Raw genomic sequence first — 26,674 nt, forward strand, 5'->3', positions numbered from 1 at the left:
GCTGACAGTCAGCACAGAGCCTGACGCGGGGCTCGAACCCACGTACCGCGAGATCATGACCTAAGCGAAAGTCGGACGCTTAACCGACTAAGCCACCCAGGCGCCCCCCACCTGTAACTTTTGAACATGGGTTCAAACCCATGTTGTTGGAGGGTCAACTGAATTTGCACTTGAAGCACAAATGAATCATAGTTTAAAATACAGGCAGAACATACTGTTTGCTTCTCTTACGGTGACATTCTGCATTTACTTATGTTTATTATCACGACACATTTTGGAAATAAGACATGGGCATAATTCTCTAATGACTTTGAAACCACTTTCTGATACTGTATATATTCTTTTAATAGGGTAGGGTTAATTTATTTGGTAATTTGGATTATTTATTCTGACATGATTTACTTTGTGTTTGTAGTGTTACTGATGTGAGATGTTTTTGAGAATGGTATTTTTGTGGTCTTCTAGTCTTTGACTTAAGTTAGTCTGTCATGGGGCTCTTTGAGAATCTGATGAAGGCCGGGATATGTATTGGTGTGTGTATGTGATACGATTTAAAGCAGGATTCCTGCCTGGGGTCTGCGGGGAGACAGAGTGCAGTCTGTGAGCTCCTGTAAGTTGTACACAAGAGTATTTACATTTGAGGGGCGCCTGGGTGGCTCAGTCGGTTAAGCATCCGACTTCGGCTCAGGCTATGATCTCACGGTTTGTGGGTTCGAGCTCTGCGTCGGGCTCTGTCCTGACAGCTAGCTCAGAGCCTGTAGCCTGCTTCGGATTCTGTGTCTCCCTCCCTCTCTAACCCTCCCCTGCTCACGCTCTCTCCCTGTCTCTCTCTCTCTCAGAAATAACACATTAAAAAAAATTTAAAGAGAGTATTTACATTTGTTTATATGTGAGTATTACATACACTCTGTAGAAGTGTTGTTTGTGTGTGTATTCTTTGTATACGTGTACATATATATCTTTATTATGTATTGTTCACATACACATATAAAGAGAAATATTCTTGTTTACAATTTACGGGAACTCACAGATGCTCTCTTATCTCCCCTCAGATCCCAGGGCAGGAATCCTGCTTTAAATCACGCTTAGTCTAATCTCTCATTTCACAAAGGCATATTACTTAACAAAGGCTCTTCTTTGATCCCCTGGTCATGGACTTTCCCAGCACCGTACTGGTATTATAAGCTGATGAAAATAATATAAATTTAGATTGTAAGTCTAAATGAGAAAGATGGCGTGGTCCTTCCTTTTTACTGCCAGAGTAATTATTTAAATGGGATAAAAGAAGGAAGGAAAGAATCATTGTCGTGACCACACCACCACAAGATTACACGGGTGTACAACTCCATCCTCACTACCATGCTCCTCAATTACAATAAAAGCCAAGTTAATTTTGTAATATGGAAAAGTGAATGGAAAAACTGGTGTCCCTTGAATGGTGGTTGTATGCAGTTTATCCTGTTTAATATTTGGTCTTTGCGAGGTTGTCTTTGTTTCACATCCGTGTGTTTATTCATTCAGCGTAATTATCGAGCATTTACTGGGTGCTAGTGACAGTTGGAGATACATAGCGATGCATAACCAATAAATCTCTGTTCTTCTGGATGGTATATTTCAGGGAGTATATTTCATAAGTATATTAGTGCACATATTTAATGTAATCTCAGGTAGTGATGTTAAGTACAGAAAAATAAAGCTGGCAGAGGAGATACAGAATGTGTGATATAGGGAACTGCTATTTTAGATCTGTGTAGTCAGGGAGATGTGAATGAAGTCGGTTGGGACTGGGAGGTAGGAGAGCCATGGGAAGATCTGAGGGAAAGATGGCAAAGGCCTTAGAAAAATGTTGCAAGGAAAAGCAGCAAGAGTGGTAAAGGGTAGAATGCAGAGTAGTCGTGGGTGAGGTCAGAAAAATAGAACTGGTGTGTGGAGGGCCGTGGAGGTCAGGATAATATGAGTATTGAGTTTGCTCTGGTGCACCAGACCAGTGAAACCCATTTCTGGTGGTAAGGCCTATCTAAGCACTAGTATTTTCTGTAAACTCCTCTGGTGATTCTAATCATAAGCAACCAAGGTAGAGCACTACTAGCCCAGAGAGAGAATAGCTAGAGAAGAGAGCTGGGAAGCCTTCTGCACGCAGGGATGACCGAAGGTTGAGAAGCAGGAGACAGAACTGCCAGCAGAGACCGAGGGTAGTGTATGTGGGGACCATGAAGACTGTGGTATCCTTGGAAGCCAAGTAGAGTAGGTCCTTTAAGAAAGATCAGCCACGGAGAGGCAAGATGGCGGAGAAGCAGGGAGCTCTGTACATTTCACTCACCCCCATCTGTCAAATGGAGAAGGCCTGAAGCCATAGGAACCCTTACAGAATCCAAGAATATCCAGGAATATGGGAGGAAAAGGAGACAGATTCCGCTGAGAAAACCTTATAGCGTGAGTGTGAACTGAGAAAGATAAAAACGGGCTGGGACCGGAGACTTGGAGGGAGTGGAGGGAGTCCCCTTTGCGGGGAGCTGCGGTGAGTCTAGGGGAAAAGAAAGAGCAGCGGAACTACTCAAGACACTGTCCCTGTCCCTGGAGAAGAGAAAAACCTCGGCTTGGGACACAGAGGGATCCGGTTTCCTGCTGTCCAGCTCGCCCTGAGTGGGACACACTGGTCCCAGGCGACCCCGGGAGAAACCACCCCTCTGCTCACCAGCCAGCTCAATCTGGAGGGTATGTGGCATGCCTGAAACTGCGTCACTGTGCTTCTGGCTCGGCTCGATCCCCAGTGGTGAGGCGAGAGGCTCCCAACCCTCGTCACCAATCCTCAAACCCACTCCAGGCTCCGGCCAACCACCCAGAGGGCACGCCCTTGTTTGTGGACAGGGCTACCTCAAGAAACAAGCCAAAGTGCACATGGTGGAGAGCCCCAAATACCACTACAAGTAGGGAAATAAAATAACCAAAGTCTCAACAAGAGAGACCAAGAGACACCATTCAAAGAGCACTTCCTGAATGGACAGGCCCTGGACAGTCAAAGAGTCTTCTTTAATACAGCAGCACTCCTAGGTGCAGAGTGCATAACGAGCTTTTAAAACTAACAAGAGATAGAAAGCTAACCAAAATGATGAAATGGAAGAACTCTCCTCTAGAGAAATTGCAGGAGAAATTCCAGGAAGAAATGACAGCTGAAGAACTGCTCAAAACAGGAGCGCCTGGGTCGCTCAGTCGGTTAAGTGTCTGACTTCAGCTTAGGTCATGATCTCACGGTTCATGGGTTTGAGCCCCACATTGGGTTCTGTGCTGACAGCTCAGAGCCTGGAGCCTGTTTTAGATTCTGTGTCTCCCTCTCTTGCTGCCCTTTCCCCACTCATGCTCTGTCTCTCTCTGCCTGAAAAATAAAGAAACTACAAATAAAGTTTTTAAAAACTTCTCAAAACAGATAAAAGCAACATAACTGAACAAGAATTTAGAACAATAGTCATAAAATTAATCACTGGGCTTGAAAAAGGCATGGAAGACATCAGAGAAACTATTGCTACAAAGACTATGGAGCCTAAAAATAATTGTGATGAATTAAAAAAATGCTATAAATGAGATGCGTAATAAAATGGAGGCATCCAATGCATGGATTGAAGAGGCAGAGAGAATAGGTGAATTAGAAGACACAATTATAGAGAAAGAGGAAGTTGAGAAAAAGAGATATAAACTGATCCAGGAACATGAAAGAGTTCGAGAGCAGAGCGATACAATCAAATGGAACAATATCTGTATTATCATAGGAATCCCAGAAGAGGAAGAGAGAGGGAAAGGTGCTGAAGGAGTCCTTGAAACTTCCCCAATCTGGGGAAGGAAACAGACATTGAAATCCAAGAGGCACAGAGAACTACCCTCAGATGTAACTTGAATCCATCTTCTGCACGACATATCATAGTGAAACTGGCAAAATTTATGGACAAAGAGAGAATTCTGAAAACAGGGATAAAAGGGCTCTAACATACAAAGGGAAACCGATCAGAGTGGTGACAGACCTATCTACTGAAACTTGACAGGCCAGAAAGGAATGGCAGGAGATCTTCAATGTGATGAACAGAAAAAATATGCAGCCAAGAATCCTGTATCCAGCAAGCCTGTCATTCATAATAGAAGAAGAGATAAAAGTCTTCCCAAATAAAAATTGAAAGAATTTGTCACCATTAAACCAGCCCTACAAGAAATCCTGAGGGGGACTCTATGAGGGAAATGTTGCAAGGAACGCAAGGTACCAGAGACACCATCACAAGCATGAATTCTACAAAGAACACAGTGACTCTAAACCCATATTTTTCAATAATAACACTGAATGTAAATGGGCTAAATGCTCCAATCAAAAGACATAGGGTAGCAGAATGGATAAAAAAAAACAAAATCCATCTATTTGTATCTACAAGAGACTCATTTTAGACCTGAGGACACCTTCAGATTGAAAGTAAGGGGATGGAGAAATATGTATCATGCTACTGGAAGTCAAAAGAAAGCTGAAATAGCTATACTTACATCAGACAAACTGGACTTTAAAGTAAAGGCAGTGACAAGGGATGAAGAAAGCAATATATACTAATAACAGGGTCTATTCATCAGGAAGAGCTAACAATTATAAATGTTTATGCCCCAAATACGGGAGCACATAAATACATAAAACAGTCACAAACAATTTTATGGGTAAGAATGTGCTAGTAGCAGGGGACTTTAATACTCCACTTACAGCAATGGGTAGATCAGCTAGACAGAAAATTACTAAAGAAATAATGGACTTGAAAGACACATTGGAACAGAGGGATTTGACATATATTTAGAACTCTACATCCTGAGGCCATGGAATTCCTTTCTTCTCAAGTGTGCATGGCACATTTTCTAAGATAGATCACATACTGGGACATAAAGCAGCCCTCAATAAATACAAAAGAATTGAGATCATACCATGCACACTTTTAGGTCACAATGCTTGAACACAAACCTTGAAATCAATCACAGGATGAAGTCAGGAAAACCTCCAAAAACATGGAGGTTAAAGAACATCCTACTAAGGAACTAATGGGCCAATCAGGCAATTAGAGAAGAAATTAAAAAATACATGGAAACAAATGAAAATGAAAACACAACAATCCAAACTCTATGGGGTGCGGCAAAGGCAGTCCTAAGGGGAAAGTACATTGCACTCTAGGCCTATTTCAAGAAATTAGAAAAAGCGCAAGTACAAAATCTAACAGTGCACCGAAGGAACTAGAAGGAGAGCAACAAGAGCACCCCAAACCCAGTAAGAGAAGAGAAATAATAAAAATCAGGGCAGAATAAACAATCTAGAGACCAAAGAAACAGTTGAACAGATCAATGAAACCAAGAGTTGGTTTTTTGAAAAAATAAACAAAATTGACAAACCTCTAGCCAGGCTTCTCAAAAAGCAAAGAGAGAGCACCCAAATAGACAAAATCATGAATGAAAAAGGACTTACTACAACCAACCCCTCAGAAATACAAGCAATTATCAGGGAATACTATGAAAAATTATATGCCAACAAAGTGGACAACTTAGAAGAAATGGACAAATTCCTAAACACACACACACACTACCAAAATTCACCTGGGAAGAGATAGAAAATCTGAACAGACCCATAACTAGTGAAGAAATTGAATCAGTTATCAAAAATCTCCCAAAAAATAAGAGCCCTGGGCCAGATGACTTCCCTGGGGAATTCTACTAGACATTTAAAACAGAATTAATACCCATTTTTCTCAAGCTATTCCAAAAAATAGAAATTGAAGGAAAACTTCCAGACTCATTCTACGAAGTCAGCATCATGGTGGTTCCCAAGCCAGACAGAGACCCAACAAAAAGAGAACTACAGGCCAATATCCTTGATGAATATGGATGCAAAAATCCTCAACAAGATACTTCCAAGTAGAATTCAGCAGCACATAAAAAGAATTATCCACCAAGATCAAGTGGGATTTATTCCTGGGTTGCAGGGCTGGTTCAACATTCTCAAATCAATCAATGTGATACATCACATCAACAAAAGAAAAGATAAAAACAATATGATCCTGTTGATAGATGCAGAAAAGCATTTGACAAAATACAGCATCCCTTCTTAATAAAGACTCTAGAGAAAGTCGGGATAGAAGGAACCTACTTAAACATAATAAAAGCCGTCTATGAGAAGCCCTCAGCTAACATCATCCTCAACGGGGAAAAACTGAGAGCTTTCCCCCTGAGATCAGGAACACGACAGGTATGTCCACTCTCACTACTGTTGTTTAACATAGTGCTGGAAGTCCTAGCATCAGCCATCAGACAACAAAAGGAAATCAAAGGCATCAGAATTGGCAAAGAAGTCGTCAAACTTTCACTTTTTGCAGACGACATGATACTCTACATGGAAAACCCGACAGGCTCCACCAGAAGCCTTCTAAAACTGATCCAAGAATTCAGCAAAGTTGCAGGGTACAAAATAAACGTACAGAAATCAGTTGCATTTTTACACACCAATAATGAAGCAACAGAAAGAGAAATCAAGAAACTGTTCCCATTCACAGTTGCACAAAGAAACAAAATACCTAGGAATAATCCTAACCTAGGATACAAGAGATCTGTATGATGAAAACTATAGAAAACTTATGAAGGAAATGGAAGAAGGCACAAAGAAATGGAAAAACATTCCATGCTCATGGGTCAGAAGAATATTGTTAAAATGTCATTACTACCCAAAGCAGTGTACACATTCAGTGCAGTCCAATCAAAATTGCACCAGCATACTTCTCAAAACTAGAACAAACTATCCTAAAATTTGTATGGAACCACAAAAGACCCCGAATAACCAAAGTGGTATTGAAAAAGAAAACCAAAATGCGAGGCATCACCATCCCAGACTTTAGCCTCTACTACAAAGCTGTCATCATCAAGACAGTATGGTATTGGCACAAAAATAGACACATAGACCGAAGGAATAGAATAGAGAACTCAGAATTGGACCCACAAATGTCTGGCCAACTAATCTTTGACAAAGCAGAAAAGAACATCCAATGGAAAAAAGACAGCCTCTTTAACAAATGGTGCTGGGAAAACTGGACAGGAACATGCAGAGGAATGAAACTAGATCATTTTCTCACACCATACACAAAAATAAACTCAAAATGGATAAAGGACCTGAATGTGATACAGGAAACCATCAAAACCCTAGAGGAGGAAGCAGGAAACAACTTCCTAGACCTCAACCACAGTAGTTTCTTACTTGACACATCCCCAAAGGCAAGGGAATCACGAGCAAAAATGAATTATTGGGACCTCATCAAGATAAAAGGCTTCTGCATGGCAAAGGAAACAGTCCATAAAACTGATGGAATGGGAAAAGATAGTTGCAAATGACATATCAGATAAAGAACTAGTATCCAAAATCTATAAAGAACTCACCAAACTCCACACCCGAAAAACAAATAATCCAGTGAAGAAATGGGCAGAAGACATGAACAGACACTTCTCCAAGGAGTACATCTAGATGGCCAACAGACGCATGAAACAGTGGTTAGCATCCCTCCTCATCAGGGAAATACAAATCAAAACCACACGGAGATACCATCTCATGCTGGTCAGAGTGGCTGAAATGAACAAATCAGGAGACTCTAGGTGCTGGCAAGGATGTGGAGAAACAGGCACCCTCCCATACTGTTGGTGGGAATGTAAACTGGTGCGACTCCTCTGGAAAACAGTGTGGAGGTTCCTCAAAAAATTAACAATAGAACTCCCCTATGACCCAGCAGTAGCACTGCTAGGAATTTACCGAAGGGATACAGGAGTGCTGATGCATAGGGGCACATGTACCCCAATGTTCATAGCAGCACTCTAAAACAATAGCCAAATCATGGAAAGAGCCTAAATATCCATCAACTGACGGATGGATCAAGAAGATATGGTTCGGGGCGCCTGGGTGGCTAAGTCGGTTAAGTGTCTGACTTCACCTCAGGTCATGATCTCATGGTTCGTGGGTTCGAGCCCCGTGTCGGGCTCTGTGCTGACAGCTGGCTCAGAGCCTGGAGCCTGTTTCAGATTCTGTAACTCCCTCTCTCTCTGACCGTCCCCTACTCATGGCGTCTGTCTCTCTCTGAGAAATAAATAAAACATTAACAAAAAAAAAGATATGGTTCATCTGTAGAGTGGAATACTACATGGCAATGAGAAAGAATGAAATCTGGCCATGTGTAGCAACATGGATGGAACTTGAGGGAGTTATGCTGAGCGAAATAAGTCAGACAGAGAAGGACAAATACCATATGTTTGCACGTATAGGAGGATTAGGAGGAACTTGACTGGGACCATGGGGGAGAAGAAGGGGAAAAATAGTTGGGGAGAGAGAGGGAGGCAAACCATGAGAGACTCTTGAATGCTGAGAACAAACAGGGCTGATGGGCACGGAGGAGGGCACTTGTGGGGATGAGCACTGGGTGTTACATGGAAACCAAGTTGACAAACTATTTAAAAAAAAAAAAAAAAAAAAATGCTGAGAACAAACAGGGCTGATGGGCACGGAGGAGGGCACTTGTGGGGATGAGCACTGGGTGTTACATGGAAACCAAGTTGACAAACTATTTAAAAAAAAAAAAAAAAAAAGATCAGCCAGAGAGACTAAGAATTCAAAGTCAGACAGTATGGAAATGTGTGCTTTCAGTCCTTACTGCGTGCTGGTGTCCTGGAGCAGCGCACGCCCGATCCGGTATCTGCTTTATGTTCACACTGTCTAGCCATCGTGCTGTGGTACATGGCAGCCCCTTTGTTCCAGGCAGGAGCGTCACAAGCTGGAGGAAGAGACCAGCAAGGAGGGGCGGGAACGTGCTGTCCCGTACCAAGGGCTTTCTGTAGTTGCCGCAGGATAGTTCTGTTCCCATCTGTTGGTGAAACTGGCCTCCTGCACCCAGCTGCACAGAAAGTTGGGAAATGTAACACATTTTCGGCAGCCATGTACTTAACAAACACATCCCTGCGAAAGAAAGTTGGGTAAAGAGCTGTAGTCTCTGCCACATAAGGGGCCACCTAAAGGTTGCAAATAAGATCAGCTTAAGCTGATTAGAATCAGTTAAAAATACAAGTCAGGGATGCCTGCGTGGCTCAGTCTGTTGAGCATGTGACTTTGGCTCAGGTCATGATCTCAGGATTTGTGAGTTCAAGCCCTTTGTAGGGCTATGTGCTGACAGCTCGGAGCCTGGAGTCTGCTTTGGATTCTGTGTCTCCGTCTCTCTGCTCCTCTGCCGCTCGCACTCTGTCTCTCTCAAAAGGAAATAAAGATTTAAAAAATAATAAAAGATAAAAATCAGTTGTTTCAGAGGACTGCATTTTGTGAAAACGACCAAGTAAGTTCTTCACTTTTACCTTAGTTTTGTCATGTGCACTCAGTGTTACATACTGGACAGTAAGAGATGCTTCATATATCAATATGATGTTGAGTGTTTCTTCTCAGCTATTCTCTGTTTTTTTTGTGTTTTTTTTTTCAGTGAAGGGGATGTTTTGAGTTTACACCTACTTCAGCTGGCCTTCGGTGATAGAAAGTGTTTGGCATCAGGACAGATCTTGTATGAGGTAAATGGTACTGGGGATACATTTCATTATTACCATATTGTCATTGTTTGCCTTTTTTAATCTTTGTCTTAAGGTATCAACATATTGAAAAATTACTCTTCTGTTCAAGTGAATAATGTATTCATAGTATAATGAAAAAAGTGTTAGATTAGGGATTAGAAGATGAGCGTTTTACCAAGTTACCTTCCCTGGCCATCACTGTCCTCTAAAATGAGGGGATTAGACAAGACTCATCTTGTGACCTAATTGGTACCCAAGAAAAATAGCTCTACTTATTAGAGCAACAGCTCTGATACCAAGCAGTAAGCCATAGGGTGACTTTATAAACAGTCCTAGGGTGCCAGACTGGCTCAGTAGAGCACGCGACCTCTTGATCTTGTGGTGGTGAGTTCAAGCCCCATGCTGGGTGTAGAGTTACTTAAAAATAAAATCTTAAAAAAATAAATAAAAATTTTTAAAATGCTTCTTTTTGAGAGAGAGAGCAAGCAAGCGAGGAGAGGACGGATAGAGATGGGGTGGACAGAGGATCTAAAGTGAGCTGTGTGCTGATAGCAGCCAGCCTGACGCAGGGCTCAAACTCATAAACTCTGAGATCATGACCGGACCTGAAGTCAGACGCTCAGCTGACTGAGCCACCCACGCGCCCCAAAATTAAAAAAAAATATTTAACAGTTGTAAAAGCACGTAAATGTTCGGCCTTTCAGAAGTCTTTCTCCAGCTGAATCCTCGAGGAAGAAGTGTGCTGCCCCTCGCGGTGTGGCCAGCCCTCCCTCCCCTCTCTGGAGAGCAGACTTCCTGAGCCTAGTGTTTGCAGACATGTGGGTGGGCGTTAGAGGATCCACGAGTCTCCCAATTATGTTTGACTTTTTTATGATCAATGGATTTTTCTGGGGAGAAAGTTTCATAGCTTCTCTTAGGTTTTTAAAGAGATTGATTAGCAAAAACAATTTTAAGAGCTGCTTCTCTAGAGCAAGAATTTCCCTGAGAACACGGGAACAGCTTTGCTGGCCTGGAGTATACTTGTGTGCAATTTTTGTGGTTAGTCCAGTTCACACTCCAGCCCAAAGTGCAAGGTTCCCATGTTTGATAACGGCTTTAGAAGATTTGTTGGTAACTATTTTCGAGAGACTAAATTTAGCCTTTTGTGTCTTATGCTCTATAAAATCGCAGAGCCCTTTTCAGTGATTTGTTCTCTTTAGTCTTTAACCTTTTTGTGTTTCCTTTGGATTGTGTGAAAGATCTTTAAGTTTGGAGACCACTTATTTTTTTTTCATGTTTAATTTTTAAAGTTTATTCTGAGAACGAGTGGGAGAGGCAGAGAAAGAGGGAGGAAGAGAGAATCCCAAGCAGCCTCCGCACTGTCCGTGCAGAGCCTGACATGGGGCTCAAACTCACAAACCATGAGATCATGACCTGAGCCAAACCAAGAGTCTGACACTTAATCGACCGAGTCCCCCAGGCACCCGAGATTTGGAGGACATTTAGTTTTTGAATGACTCTTTGCTTAGAATTCTGTTAAGGTTCATATACGTTTTCTCTCTCAGGGGTTAGAGTACTGTGAAGAAAGATACACACTGGACCTCACAGGTGGCATGTTTCCCCTGAGGGGACAGACTAGTAATACCAAGCTGTTGGGATGCCAGAGTATAGAGAAATTTCGATATCATGGCGACAGAGAGGAAGGTATGGATGAAGGTTGGTTAAAAAGTGCTCTAAATGTATATCATGTGGAATGCTTGATTTTGAGATTTATCTTGATTTAAGATTTATGACAGAGAACTGCTTCTTAGAGTTCATACTCCTGGCAGTTAAAAAATTGGGATACTAAGTACAGCATTTATTTAGGTCTGTGTGATGTCCTAGGTATTTGTTACTCTCCACGTTGCTCTGCGGAACCCAAGAACAGGGTAGCTTCAGGCACCCTTACTGAAGGGCCCTTGAGTCTTGCTCCAGCTCCCTGTGAACAGGCGGAGAAGGTCTGCAGTTTGACTAGCGTGCACACCATGGGTAATGGTTCCCTCTGTGTAGTTTCCAGACGTGATGGCAGACCTGCGGTGGTTGCCTTCAATTTTTCTGTTTCCTTCCGTATCATCCCTTCTTCCTGGTGAACAAGACTCGCTTGCTCACAGTTGCAGAGGGTTTAGAATCCAGCAGGGATTCACGTCCCATCTGTGTCGTTGGTTGTGAGGGCCTCCCTTCCCCCACCGTGAGCAGAGTGATACAGCTGTACCTTCTGCAGAAGCTGTTGTGCCGGTGGAGCGGGACCGTGGGATGGGTTCGTTCAGTCCGGGAACGTGTACCAGGGCCCTGGCGGCGTTGGTGTTCTTATTGGGGCTCATGAGCTCATGGTCAGTGCCTCCGCCCTGAGTGTGTCCTCTGTTCTAGTCCCACGTCGGTAGGTGGTCTGGTGGTCACATCCAGCAAAATGCCCCACACAGAACTCCCCGCACTCCACTTCTTCTCATCGTTCACGCCCCTCTTCCATTTTGTGTTTCCCCTCTGTTGGTTCTCCGATGCTTACATCTTTCTCTGCTGTTGCCGTCTCTCACTGCGATTCTGTCTTTCCATTCCCCAACTACCATCCAAGCGCTTGTCTTCCCCCCTGTACAGTAAGGCTGGATCCGTCCTTCTCGGCTAGAATTCCTCTCAAGAGTTAAGCCCTGCGCCTGGGCCGTCCATCGTAGGTATTGATATGCTCTGTACTAACTGCTCCGTTGTTGGGACAATATTCATTCAAATCATTTTCTGCTTTCTACCTCAGCTGCGTCAAAGTGGCCAAAGCGTTAAGTGAAAATAAGCCAAGATATATCTTTTCTGATGTTTACTTTTTGATAAAATCTTCTTGAAATAGGAAAACAGTTAAGATACAAGTGAATGTAACTCTTCTTACAGAATGAGCAGTGGAAGTGTGTTTTGATGTATCAAATGGAATTGAAACTTCTTACTGTATGAGAAAATGCTGCTGACATTTTATTTTGGGTAATTTTACTTTGCAGTGATTTATTCAATTTTTCAAAACTACGTTCTTTCCTTTTAGCGCTGTCTCCTGACACTAGTGTTTCAGTATTTACCTGGCAGGTGAATGTATACGGACAAGGAAAGCCTTCTGTGTATTTGGGACTTTTTGACATAAATCGTTGGTATCATGCTCAAATGCCAGATTCGTTAAGGTATGATTTCTCTCTCTCTCTTTCTCATTCTGGTATTTATTTTTTATGTGTAGCAGCTTGGTGCCTTAATAATTCTGTAACATTTTCTTTCAGATCAGGAGAGTATCTGCATAATTGCCCTTATTTTGCATTGTGGTCTCTGGATTCTGTCGTGAGTAAGACGTTCCCCCATTACATCCTGGATGTGCTGGTGCACGAGAGAAGCTTGAGTCGAGGAGTGCCTCCTTCCTTTCCACCTCCTGAGCAGTTTTTTAGCCCAAGTACTTACAATTTTGGTATGTATTTCCTTAACATGACCTTTCAAGAAAAATAACAACGTGTCCGCGTGTTTGTGTGTGATGTGTGTGCATATACATATGGTACATATACAGTGTATAGTTGGCATGTGTATATAATTATCTCTTCATGTCTCCTTACCATTAATATATGGGTAGCTGAGGAAATTACCTTGATACGTATGTGAGAAAGTTAATACTTAGATATTTTATAAAGAAAGTATCACTATTTTGAACTTGATAGAAAAGGTAACTATTATTTATGATGAAGCTGGGTATCTTGCTAGGATAAAAGTGCCTGGAAAAATTATTTTATTTATTTTTTAAAGTTTACTTATTTTGTGAGAGCATGCATGCGTACGCACGCAGGGGAGGGGCAGAGGGAGGGAGAGAGAGAATACCAGGCAGGCTCCCTGCTGCTGAGAGCCCGAAGTGGGGCTCGATTCCATGGACTGAGATCGTGACCTGAGCCGAAATCAAGAGTCAGACACTTTACCAACTGAGCCACCCAGGCGCCCCTGTTTTAAAACTTGTCATATGCAACGATTTTGATACTTTGCCTAGCAGTCTCTTCTTAGGGTACATTTTGTTGTATCAGTGCAGTCTAAAATATAATATGTGAGCGGTTGTTTTTTCCTTTTTTTTTTTTAGATGCCACTTGTTTATTAAACTCAGGAATTGTTCGTATAACTTGTAATGGCTTTCACAAGGAGGTAGGTAGCAACTAACACTGTGGACAGAGTGTGTCTAACTGGGCTGAAGTCAGGTCATTGGATGTAAACTTCATTTAGTGTTAGTTACGCCGACTGTTGTTTCAGCTCAAATGGTAGGTTCTGCTAGGTTTGTGGTGTTGGCGGCTAGTGACATTAGTTACTGATGGCAACGTACCAGAAGAGGCGTTGGGCTGTGTTTAGCAGCTTTGTGTGGATGTTAGCTGCTTGGACCTTCAGGAAGAGAGCGAAGTAGGTCAGTGCCTTAACCACACCCCTCTCTGTCCATCCCTCACTTCTCCTCTTTCTTCTCAGGAAGCTTATGAATAAATGAAGTGACACAAAAAAGATGCCTAGGATGGTGCCTGGCACAGAGTGGGCAATGACTAATGTTGAAAACCACTTTTCCAGGAAGGCACAAAATGGCAGATGTTTAAATTGATAATCAGCTAGATGCATGTGAATGCCATATTTATACTTGTATTCGATCTTTTGTACATTAAATCAGGAATAAACCGCCGGGGGCGGTGAGGGGGGATGGAGGGGGTATGTTCATAAGGTCTGTTACCAAGTCTGTCAGCTATAAGGAAGGTTAATAGGGTTACTTTTCATAAAAACAAAAAGTGACCTAAAGTACACCTATCAGTAATGTTCTTTATCACTAATAAGCATTGGTTTAGCTCGAGAACCGATAAACCCTTTTCCTTGTCAGAAACGTAAAAATGGAGTCTTTTGCAATTTCTGTTCAGTGTCTTTTAATTTTACTCGAAACATTAAGTGTAAAGTAGGATGATGAGTTTATTATCTTAAATTTGTTTATTTAAGTTGTGGTTTTTGATGTTTACTAACCAATCTTTGCAGACTTTGACTTTTTTAAAGAAATCAGGACCGTCTCTCAGTGAATTCATACCTGATGGTTATAATCGTTGTCTAATGGCTGGTCTTCTGTCCCCGAGACTCGCTGATATTCAGCCTTCCAACTTAACTCAGGTGAGGTGACCTCTAACTTTGTTGTTTATTTGGGGTCATAGACCGTTAGCTTTCTATTGTAGTAAAAATCTGCTAGGTGATTTCGGCCTTGGTGGGTTGGGTAACGTAGAGCTCAGTGTGCGTGATCAGCAGCTGTGGTCTCGGGTTTGGCTCACGCCACACACTCCCCGGACCCATTAGGCCATGACTCGACACTGGGTTCACGTAGCCGAATAGGACACAGGACAGGAGGCACCCCATCGTGACCTCAGCCTTGACCCGAGTGGAAGCTGTTAAAACAGACCGGGGACCGTTTTCCAGCCCCCGTGAGAGCAGCACAGGTGTGAGAGAGTGAGACCAGGCGAGTCGGGTTGAAACTGCCGTTGCCTGCCAAGCGCTCCTGCTTGGTCACAGCAGAGAGCCAGCTGCTCGTCATCCTCCAGACCCAGGTGCTCCAGGTGCTCCATTCAACCCTTTTACTCTAGGAAACTTAATGCTGATTAATCTTTTCTAATTACACGTTGTCAAATTTAGTTAAGGCAAGAATGTCTTACAAATTTGACATGAGAAACAATTACCTATAATTCAGCTGCGTGGATAAAACAGCATTTAGTGTTTTCTGTGATTGATTATTTTAAACCTGGTACTTCAACCTGGAAACTGGTTTTGTTTCCAGTTATATAAATAATAAACGAATAGTTTGAATTTAGAAACTTGGCTAAACTGTTCGGAGGCACATCAGTATTGGCATTCTGTTGTCCGTTCCTAGAACGTTCTTCAGTGATGTGTTCATAGAGGTAAAACAAAAGGAAAAGCAAGAAAATGATTCCTTCAGAAGGCAGGGGAGATGATGGGGGTCACCGTGGGAGATGGTGGGGGCTGGTGGGACTTGCTTCTGACCGGGGAGGAGCAGACAAGCTTCTGGGGTCCAGCAGTCGTCTCCGCCTAGGCCCGGGTCACCGTCTGGACGACCGCTTCGTAGTCACCTGCCGGTTTGCATTATGTGCTGTGTGGGCTTCTTGACTGTAGACTTTTTCGTTCTGTTCCTCGATGTATCCTTCCGTATATGTGAAAAGGACGAGGTGTGTGCAGTTTCATGTTATTATTGGCTGATCATAATTAATGACATATTTATAGGTTTTACCCTTTTTTACTGGGTTGTCTATAGAAATTCTTTATGAAATACATATTTCTCTTTTCTGTCATTTTATACATATTTCTCCTGCTGTTTTCTTCTGGATTGTCTAATGGTATCTTTTGCTACATACAAATTGATTTTTGTGGTCAAATTTGTTTTATAGCTCTGGCTTAAAAAATCTAACACGTAAATGTTTCTTTAACATTTAAAGCTTTAATTCATCTTTGTGTAACAGATCAGGTGAAGGTTGATTTTTTTTATTTCCCCCCTCTTTCCCAGATGGTGTTTAGTCTAGTGGTTCTGTACCATTTAGAAAAACATAGAATAGGCTTTTCCCGTGCTACTGAAATACCACATTTATTTGATTTCCAGTGTCTGGGTGGACTGGGTTTTGTTTCTGTATTTTAATTTTGTCCTGTTAATCTCATCTATTTATATGCCATTTTAAAATACTGTTTTAATATTTGCTAATGTAGCCCTTTTTTCCCTGTAATTTTTGGTCAGTTCATAGGCATTTTTTGTATTAATTATAAGATGGTTTTATCCAGCACCTCCATTGGAATTCTTTTTGGAAACTTATTATATTCACATACTAAGTTTGGAGAGATTTGACATTTTTATCAGATCCAAGTCTAAATCTTGTATCTTCCCGTTTACCCACGGTTTGTTTTACATTTATCAGCAAGAGTTTATGGTTATTTTCTTACGAATTTGTTTCTATTTTTATCTTTTAAGTATTCTGTACTTTTGCTCATTGTGAGTAGAACATTTTTCCTGTATTCATTTCTAAATGGTTGCTGCTAACATATGAAAATGCAATTAATTTTTGTATATCTCTTTAATATCTATTTAACCAAGTTAGAATCTCTTAGATTTTCAAGGTACACAGTCGGCAGAAATGTAGCCCTCTTTTCTTTTACTATTTTTGTTTATTTTTGCATAGTGTTGGCAGAACCTCCACAAACCGGAAAAAATAATGGTACCAGCAGACACACTTGTTTTGTCCCTGATCATAATGTAAATGCTTTAGCAAGTCTCCTTTTAGAATTGTGCTTTTCTTCATTTGGGTGAACCTTCATCATACCGTAGCATTTCTATTCCTATCTAACTCTCTGTTTATTCATGTAGTTATTTGTAAAAAAAAAAAAAAAAGAAAGAAAAAGAAAAAAGAATAAATGACATTCATAGATTTCTTGGATATTAAATGTGACTAAACAATATTTTAAGTATCAGATTTATTAAGACATAACTTATATACTTTAGGTCACCCGTTGAAAGTGGGTAATTCAGTGGTTTTGAATAAATTCCCGAAATTGTGCGCCCGGCCCCACATTCAGTTTTAGAACATTTTTATCGCCTCCACAAAGACCCCCTTTCTCCTTCCTTCCCCTTCGTCCTCCAGCTTTGATAACTGTTGATCTGCATTCTGACTGACTTCCCCTAGGAATTTCACACGTGTATGAACTTCAGGTTCACTGTGTGGTAGCACACACCAGTACTTCGTCCCCTTTGGTGTCTGCACAGGCATGTGCCGCATTTTGTTCATCCATTCGTCAGCCTGTGGCCATTTGGCTTGGTTTCATTTTGGGACTATTAAGAATAACATCTCATGGACACTTTTGGTGTGGGCCTGTGCCTTCATTTTTCTTGGGTATGGAGTTGCCAGGTCTGAGGTGACCAGAATCTACAACTGTTTCCCAAAGTGACTTTTACCATTCTACGTTCCCACTGTCCAATGTGAGCCTTGCAGTGAGGCCGCGTCACTGCGAGTGGCGTCCACGTCTAGCTTCTGGTTTACAGCCGTCTAGCGGGTCAGGATATTTAAGCCTCTACCCATGTGTCCTCTTATTGAACTTGCTGTCTCTGAGCCTGGGATCACAGGTCCTTTATCTTCTTGTCTTACTTTTAATCTTCTTGTCTTCTTTTAGGAAGAACAGTTAGAAGCTATATTGTCGGCAGCAATCCATACGAGTTCCCTGGGACTTTTGACTGGATGCATCAACAAGTGGATAGCAGAAGGTAAGATCTTAGTTTTTAACAAATAAAAAATTATTTTTGTATTTAAAAAATTTTTAATTATTCATTGCGGGGGGAGTTAGTTAAGCTTTATTTTGAGATGATCATCAATTGACATCGTAGCTTTAAGACATCATGTAGACATCCCGTGTACCCTTTCACCATCGCCTTCCCCCGGCAAGGCCTGGGCGACCTCTAGTACAGTATCTCAGTCAGTGCCCCCACGTTGCCCTTTTTATAGCCACGCCTGCCATTACCCACCCCCATCCTTAACCCTTGGCAGCCACCAATCTGTTCTCTACTTCTATAATTTTGTCATTTCAAAAATGTTCATGGGGCACCTGGGTGGCTCAGTCGGTTAAGCATCCAACTTCGGCTCAGGTCATGATCTCACGGTTTGTGAGTTGGAGCCCCGCATTGGACTCTGTGCTGACAGCTCAGAGCCTGGAGCCTGCTTAGGATTCTGTGTCTCCCTCTCTCTCTCCCTGCTCGTGCTCTGTCTCTATGTCTCAAAAATAAACACACATTTTTAAAAACTTCGTAAATGTAATTACAGTGTACGTAAACTTTGGGGTTGACTCTTTTTTCACTCAGCAGAATTCTCTGGAATTCATCCTCATGGTATGTGTCCTCTTCTTTACAAACACGTACTCCACACATTATTTTTGTTGAGTCATTTGAGACTAAGTTGAGGATGTCAGGTTTCTTTAATTGTAAGTAACATTTCAGTGTTTTTTTCCAAGAACAAAAACTTATATTACCAAACCACTTTGTGTTTCTAAAAATCAGGAAAACATTAATACATGTTGTTATCTGATCTCCAGACCTTACTGGAATCTTATTCATCAGGCCAGTAATGTCCTTTGTAGCATTTAGAGGGGTAGGGAATCCGGAATATACTTTGTGTTTAGTGTTTATGTCTTTTAAATTTCTCTTAGTCTTGTACGATTCCTAGGGCGCTATCTTTGAAGAAATTGACATTTTAAAAGAAATATAAGCCTATTGTTTTGTAGACAGCCTTTCAGTGTGTGTTTGTTTTTGTAGACAGCCTTTCAGTGTGTGTTTGTTACTCTTTCCCCGTAGTAGATTCAGATTTTACACATTTCACAACAGCACTGCATAAAAGGACGTGCTCCTTGCTGTGTTTCACCAGGAGGGGGCAGTACCTGCTTGTCTCTGTTACTGTTGAACTTAACGTTGCTCGCTTGATCAGGATGGCGGCTCTCGTTTCCCCGAAGTTACTAATTTCTTGTTTGTAATTAATAATTCTTTATTTTTTCCATTGATATTTACAAATAAGAACAACCAAATTCTGCTGCTAATCTGCGCTTTGTTCTTGAATGGACCTGGAATAAAGTGATTTTCACAAAAGAGGAATTTGACAGACTGTGTAAGTATTATATTAAAACATTAACTTTAGTATATGTTTTAAGTACATGACAACTTTTAATCATTTTGATGTTGTGAGCTCTTTAATACCTTAATCATTTTGACGTTGTGAGCTCTTTTTATCTTTAATAAAAAGAATACCATTTCTTTTTAAATTGGGGTGACAAAATTATTATTTTTGTTTGATTTTCAAAGATTTTATTTTCGGGGTGCCTGGGTGGCTCAGTCAGTTGAGCTTCCAACTTTTGATTTCGGCTCAGGTCCTGATCCCAGGGTTGTGACTTCGAGTCCTGCATCAGGCTCGCAGTGAACACGGAGCCTGCTTAGGATTTTCACTCTCTGTCTCTCTCTCTCTCTCCCTCCCTCCCTCCCTCCTTCCCTCCCTCCCTCTCTCCTCTGCCCCTCTCCCACTTGCGCACTCTCTCTCTAAAATAAAAAGGTTTTGAAAATTAAAGAATACTTTATTTTTAATTTCTACACCCAGCATGGGGCTCAAACTCCCAACCTCAGGATCAAGAGTCCCACGCTCCACCACTGAGCCGGCCAGGCGCCCCGACCAAATTCTTTCTTGAGCAAGATTTTGCAACACATTGTTAAACTGGCACATGTTAAGATGTGTCCAATACCAAGAATTGGAATTCTAATTTTTGATCTTATGAGATTATAAAACATGTTGATGATGGAGTTAGAATATGCCAGTTAACCCCAGAATCTCCTCTGTTTACTTTCTATTTAAAATATTTATGACTATAAAAAGGCTGAATAGGAGGGCAAAAATCTCCTCTGTCTTCTACGAACAGATGTTTTTATCAGTCGTTCAAAGTCCTTTTTCTTAACAGTTTTGCTTATTTGTTGTACACTTTGAGTTTTGAGGTGTCCTGTGAGCATTAAACACTAATGCCTAATTTGTGCAAAAAATGTGAAAGGTATAATATGTGATTGCCCTGTACAAGAAAGTAAAATTTAAGTTTTAGATGTATATGTTTTTGTTACTTCTCTCATCGTGTCAGTGATGAATGAACAAATGGACTTTTTAAGTAAATTATTCTTAGAGGATTTTCAAGTTTTGTCGGAAGACCTGAGGTTCTATAATATTTTTAGGGCATATTTAATAACATTATAAACATGAAATAGTTTTAAATATTTTGGTGATTACTTAGTACATTTGAAGTGAGGGACAAACACCTAATAGTTCAGAATCAGAGTAAAAATGTATTTTTTTGAGAGGAAAATATTTTCAGGATTGGTTATGATTCTGTAACTCGTGTAAAAAAAATTTCAGATTAGTTCACAAATTGTATGCCTTTCTTATATAAGAGTATAATGTGCTTCAGGCTTGAACTTGGTAACTCCGCCATTATTGCTGCCTTGAACTTTCATTATTAGTTAATGGAGTTTTTTTTTAAAACCTAAATGTAGGGGCACCTGGGTGGCTCAGTTGGTTAAGTGTCCAACTTCAGCTCAGGCCGTGATCTCACAGTTTGTGGGTTCGAGCCCCGCGTCGGGCTCTGTGCTGACAGCTAGCTCAGAGCCTGGAACCTGCTTTGCATTCTGTGTCTGCCTCCCTCTCTGACCCTCCCGTGCTCATGCTGTCTCTGTCTCTCTCTCAAAAATTAATAAAACATTTAAAAAAAAATTTTTTTTTTAACCTAAATGTAATTAAAGTGCGAAGCCTAATATTTTAAATGTATTGGAAGTAGAGCATGTCATTTGAGGAAGGATTTCTGATTAGGATACTTGTTTTGTGGTTTAATTACCCATTAAATATTAATGAGATTAAATCTTACCTAAAAGGTGTAGCTAGTAGCAACTAAAATACCCATTTTTTCCCCAAAAAATGAATTTACAAACTCAATCTCGAGTTTGAAATGAAAGGACAACCAAATCTACAAGGAATTGTAACAAGCATGCAATTTTATTATAATAAAGTCTTTATCTGAGTCTTCATTTTAGTGTCTCACTTTTGAAGACTGGAGGTGGAGGAAGAGTTCTTGTAAAATACTAATCCCAAAACAGCACTGTATGTAAGAGATCTGCCCTGAAAGCTTTATTTGGAGGAGAAGCATTTAATGAACTAATTTGTAGTGAATCTGAAGTTGATTCTCGATCACTTTCCTCTGTTCACGTATCGCTACCCTTGTTGTGCCTCATAAAAAATAGTAATTTGTATTTGTCCCATCTGGGGCTCTTGAGGTTTGTGTTTTGCAAAACCCAGAATGTGTAGACTGATTCTGTGGTTAATAGGAGTTTGATAAATACTGCATTTGTGATTTTAATTAATTCCTGTTTATTGTGTCCAAACGAATCTTGTATTTTATCCTTGGAAGGTACACCATTGTTTGATGGCTCGTGTCGCTTCATCGATACGCAAACCATACAGTCCCTTCGGCAGTGCTGCTTGCTTCTTAGCAACCTCAATTCCGTCTTAAACTGTTTCGTGAGGGAGGCCCAAGACATCACTGAGAGAGGTGTGTGCTTTGTCTTCTGTAGATGAGTTTTTATTTCAATTTTACTTCCGGCTTCGAGAAACAATAAGCATCCGTGTCTTAGATGCATCATTGTGGTGAGGCGTTGGTTCTTGTGTTTGTTTTTTAATGGAAACTACAGAATGTTATTCGATGTGCCATGAGCCCCTGCTTAAGTAAATAAGCGTGGGAAATTTGAGGGTTAAATTTTCTGAACATTGGGGTGGAGTACATACTAACATTAGAGTTTCGAATTCTTAAATTACTCGTTTTTATTCACAGAAGTCATTGTAAATGTTTGGTCTCTGTTTTGCTATATAAACAAAAAAATAGCCAATTTCATTTAAAGGCCTGGTTTGAACAGGCTATATGTTAATATTACTCTACTAGTTTATATTAATGTCTAGATTCGGCTTCTGAAACTAAGTAAATGGAAACAGCTGAGGTGGAATCAGATTTCTCAAAAATGCCTACTTGGAAAGTTACTTACTTTAGAATTTTGGAGATTACTTGTTCAAGCCGAGGGTGTTCAAAAACACACATATCCTGTTAAAAATCACGAAATAATTAGTTTTTGAGAACCGCCAAGTGTGTTGAGTTTCACGTGTGGTTGACAGTGTGCACCTTGCATATCTGGTGTTTGACCCTCCTACACAGGCCTTAAGGACCTCCACAGGAAGTGCCTGGTGACCAGCCTCATCTGCCGCTACACACAAGTGGTGCTGTGGTTCTGTCGCTCGGGGCTGCTGCCAGAGGGCTCAGGTAACAGAGTTCCGGGCGTGGACGCGTTCTTAAGTCATTATCATTTGGTGGTTCTCAGGTTTCAGATTTCCTTTCTTCCAGCACCTCACTCAGGTTTTCTCCTGTTCTTACCTCCTTCTGTCCTTTCGCACTTTGTGTTGGGAGCCTCGCCCCGTGCCGCTCCCAGGCGCGCACACGTCACTCCCTGAACCGAGTGACACAGCACAGGGCTCTGAACGAGGGGTCGGTGAGATCACCAGCTGTGTTCAGACCCATTCAGCTGTGGGTTTCCTAATCCAACTTACTGTTCTTTTTCTCCTTATGAGTTCTCTTAATAATGGTTATTAACCAATATTATTTGCCGTCTGTTGAATACCTCCTTTTACCTAATAATTTATGCCAATACCAAGAATTAGAGAATTGGACTTGGGCCATGTTTGCTTGGAGCACTTCTAAAGCCTCTAACTTCTTGCATGTCTGGGACACACACTAGATTCTGTTAAGAAGCGTGTCTTTCCTGTGCATGATCGCTGCTGATCTACCCTTCCCTTATGCCCTTTGATTTTACTTAACTGGTCAACATTGCTGCCTTTCAATTATCATTTGTGATTAAGGGAGTAGAATCAATTTCTAGAATAGCTTTTCCAGAGTTTTAAGCCAGCACCCTTGTGTTTACAGACTGTCACAAGAGACTCTATTTTCTCATTTCTGGATCTGCTGATGACATTTGTTTACTACTTAAATTCACTTACTATATTTAAGTAAGTTTAGTACTTAAATTTAGGAAACCTGCAGGTTAAACAACATCCTATGAATTTAGTAAAGCGTTAATGTGCGTAACCTCAAGTAGCGTTGGGATGTTTTGGAGATCTTACTGACCTTTACCCGACCCTTAACCAATGTCTAGACGATGCCACGCCCCTGCCCCGCCTGTGCTACAACTACCCCGTCATCCAGAACTACTACAACAGCCGTCGACAGAAGTGTGAGCGTCTGTCCAGGTACGGTATGTCCGGAACCTTCCAGAACATTTTAGCAATTGCTTTTGTAAGAAGTCATTGCTTTCTCAGAACAGAATTCATCATCCTACAGAGGCCAAAATGTGTGGAATTCTCAAGTATGGTGACAGGATTTGTTGCCAGCCTTATTATTTTAGTGGTAATGTCTGCCTGTCTACCTTGACCTAAGGGTTACCACTTTTACTCTGAAACTTGAGTATAGCCCCTCAGTATTTCCTAATCTAAGTAGTTCCCACGATTGGTTTAATAGAGGAGAGCCTGTGTGTATTTTTCCTGAGCATTCATATTCAGAAAAAGACTAGAAGCTCCGAGTCCCCAAAAAAGCATAAAACATACCACCAGTTAGGCGTGTCACGTTCTTTCCATTAACAGCTGCGGTTCATCACTTCACCCACTCTTTTCTGGGGTTTTTTTTTATTTCCTTTATTTCTTTTTGAAAATACATGACTGTTAGCCTCATTGAGTCCTTTGAAATAAGGAAGCAGAAGCACTAGAAGAAAGAGCAGGGAGTGAGCCTCAGCTCTGCCTCTGGACTCTGCGCCTTCTTCCTCGGGCTGGAATGGCTCAGTAGTACCACAGCCCGCAGCCCTGACCTCACTGGCTCGCCCAGGTGCCGGGCGCGAGGTCACAGTCACCCAGAGAGCAGTGCCTAGAAGGCAGTGGCTTCTGGAACTTTGGTGCGTGGCCAGTGAGGGGTCCAGTGCTTTGGAAGAACTAATAATTTTGGAGACTGACCACGGTCTTGGGAGACTTATTAGACATATCTGAAAATTCTAGATCTGTTACTTCCAGAGTATGTGAGCCAATTTGCTAAACTTTCTGAATCGCCTCAGGCACCTGGCAGGTGGGACCCGGTTCTACCCGGGACCTGACCTTCCCATGCTGGCCTGCTGGTACCCCAGCCGGAGGCCTCTTCGGGGCCTAACTGGTTCTTGATGACTGGGGCTCACTTGATGCTAAGTGGGGCCCTTAGCAAGTCAAGTCTCTTCTCCTTTTGATTGTCAGGATTGTTACTTTTAAGGCTTTGATGCCTCTTGTTCTGATAATAGGAATCCGTGCTAATATTAAATAATCCTGATTGTTGCCCTTTTCAGAGGGAAGTGGAATCCTGATTACTTGATGATCGACGGGTTGGTTTCTCAGCTGGGAGATGGTGTAGAGAAACTGTGGAAACGGGATGAAGGAGGCACAGGAAAATACCCCCCCAGCAGTCTACACGTAAGTGCCCGACAGCAGAGGTGTGGAGCAGGAGACATGCTTAGCTCTATTTTTCACTCCCGGCACAGGCTGGGGAAACCAGGGAGCATGAGTGAATGAGTGTATAAAACACACTGAATGTATTGTCCTTTCATAGGCACTACTGGACATATACCTACTAGACGATGTGACAGAAGCAAGCAAACACGCCATCGTATCCTTTAAATGCTGTCCCGCAACTCATGCGTTACCTGAGCCATCAGATCGCAGAGTGGAGAGAGCCTCACACAACCTAAACCAGTCTCCGTTTCATACTGGGAACTTTTCTAAAGGAAAAATTAATCCGGGGTCTGTTGGTCGGGTTCAGAGGGTTCAGACCTGAAGCCATGCAGAATTGTGTTTGGTGCTTAACTTTCTAGGGACGGCGTCCAGGACTCTCCTCAGACTATACCATGTGCCCGGGATGGTACCAAAGTTAGAATGGCTGTGAAACATTGCCGGCCAAATGCTCCTTCTTAGTGAGGTTAACCTCTGTGTTCAATCGAATACACGAGAAGTGAGCTTTCTGTTACCTTAGGTATTGCCTTGGAGCCCAGTGGTCTTTGCAGTAAGACTGTTGTACTGATGTTGGTTTCTTTATCTAAAAACATGTGGTTCCATTCATAGTTTATAAGAGACTTGATGGGTTTGCTTTAAGATGCTGGGTTTTGCTGCCTACCTGGAGTTTTGTCTGTAGCTCTGCTTCTTCAGTTTGCTCGTAAGCCACTGGCTTCTTGAAGAAAGTATGCTTTAGTCTTCCTCCTTCGTGATGGTACTTAGTGTTGAGAACCAGTGAGGTCGGGTGTAGATTGGCTACACCCGCATTTAGTAAAACTACCGTGGTTGGTTATCCATTCGGGCTTTCCAAGTGCTCAACAGCAGCCCCTTCAAGCCGCTTCGCTGCTGTGGTCTGTTGCTGCCTAATACAAGCGGATAGGTGGGGGGTTTCTTCTTGTTTATTGCCCTTAACCCTCGTTTTTAAAGACCATTTATTTGTTACTTGATATCATGTATTCCTTCCCAAACAAAACAGATGCTTGCATTGAATCATTTCCGACTGCCTTTGCCATTTCATGGGGCCAGGTTAAACTTATCCAAGGGTTTTGGCTGATAGATCATAATGATTATGGGGTAAGTCTGGTCACTTAGAATGTAAACGTTCATACAAGATTAAGATTTTAGAAGGAAGTACATAGCTGGGTTGTGATATTAAAGATACGATACATTCTGCTTTGAGAGGGAATTTAAGGACTCTGTTCCATCAGTGCCTTTACCAGGCACTGTCTTAGCCAGTGAGGATACAAAGATAAAACAGTTCAGAACCCCAGGTTCCGTACTGTCCAAAGAAGGAAAGAAATAGTAAACAATTACTAACAGTACAAATACGGTGATTTTTCTGTTAGAGATCTGTTAGGCGTGTTGCCGTAGAAGGCAGGCCTTGGCATTGAGCCTGACGGTGGTGGTAGAAAGCTTCATATAATAGCTTAATGAGGCCTCAAAAGAAGCTTTTGATAAGGCTTTTACTTAAAATATACCATGGGTTAAAGGAGATCTTTAAAGGTTGCATTTAAACCGCTCTGTGTGGCTCTAGCGTGGCCTGTCTTTTTAGAGCTCAGCTGCTTTGTCGCAACACGGCACGCCTTGTTTGTGCTCACCAAGTTTCGTGTCCTCTTCGCAGAGCGGCTTGGATCTCCTGTTTCACCCAAGCACTGCAAAACCTGTGTCATGGCAGCATTCGAAGATTATTCAAGCCTTTATGAGTCAGGGCGAGCACAGACAGGCCCTCAGGTACATCCAGACCATGAAGCCCACGGTGTCCAGTGTCGACGACGTCCTCCTTCACCTCACTGTTCTGCTTTCTAACAGGTGAGTCCGTATTCTGAATCTACAATCAAAGTCTTGATCATACATCAGTAAAACAGAGTCAATGAAATCGACAGTACGTAATATTCTGCTTTGGT

General features: G+C 41.8%; 1 protein-coding gene across 7 annotated transcripts in view; it reads left to right on the plus strand.

Annotated features, from left to right (window-relative positions):
* Positions 1-26,674, plus strand: part of AHCTF1 (AT-hook containing transcription factor 1) — an 81,877-nt gene that overhangs the window by 24,296 nt on the left and 30,907 nt on the right. For 6 of the 7 annotated variants that reach the window (XM_039235849.1, XM_039235846.1, XM_039235851.1 and 3 more), the window contains 15 exons: positions 9,501-9,585; positions 11,130-11,268; positions 12,623-12,755; positions 12,849-13,030; positions 13,682-13,743; positions 14,602-14,730; positions 17,776-17,866; positions 19,164-19,253; positions 21,580-21,720; positions 22,375-22,479; positions 23,366-23,459; positions 24,572-24,695; positions 24,832-24,888; positions 25,698-25,844; positions 26,392-26,579. In XM_039235849.1, coding sequence (XP_039091780.1) covers positions 9,501-9,585; positions 11,130-11,268; positions 12,623-12,755; positions 12,849-13,030; positions 13,682-13,743; positions 14,602-14,730; positions 17,776-17,866; positions 19,164-19,253; positions 21,580-21,720; positions 22,375-22,479; positions 23,366-23,459; positions 24,572-24,695; positions 24,832-24,888; positions 25,698-25,844; positions 26,392-26,579 — 1,767 coding nt within the window. The remainder of the gene's footprint in view (positions 1-9,500; positions 9,586-11,129; positions 11,269-12,622; positions 12,756-12,848; positions 13,031-13,681; positions 13,744-14,601; positions 14,731-17,775; positions 17,867-19,163; positions 19,254-21,579; positions 21,721-22,374; positions 22,480-23,365; positions 23,460-24,571; positions 24,696-24,831; positions 24,889-25,697; positions 25,845-26,391; positions 26,580-26,674) is intronic. The other variant, XM_039235853.1, reaches the window with a different exon arrangement.

This window comes from Hyaena hyaena, unplaced genomic scaffold (genome assembly GCF_003009895.1).
Source record: "Hyaena hyaena isolate Hyena2069 unplaced genomic scaffold, ASM300989v1 scaffold_103, whole genome shotgun sequence".
Lineage (NCBI taxonomy): Eukaryota > Metazoa > Chordata > Mammalia > Carnivora > Hyaenidae > Hyaena > Hyaena hyaena.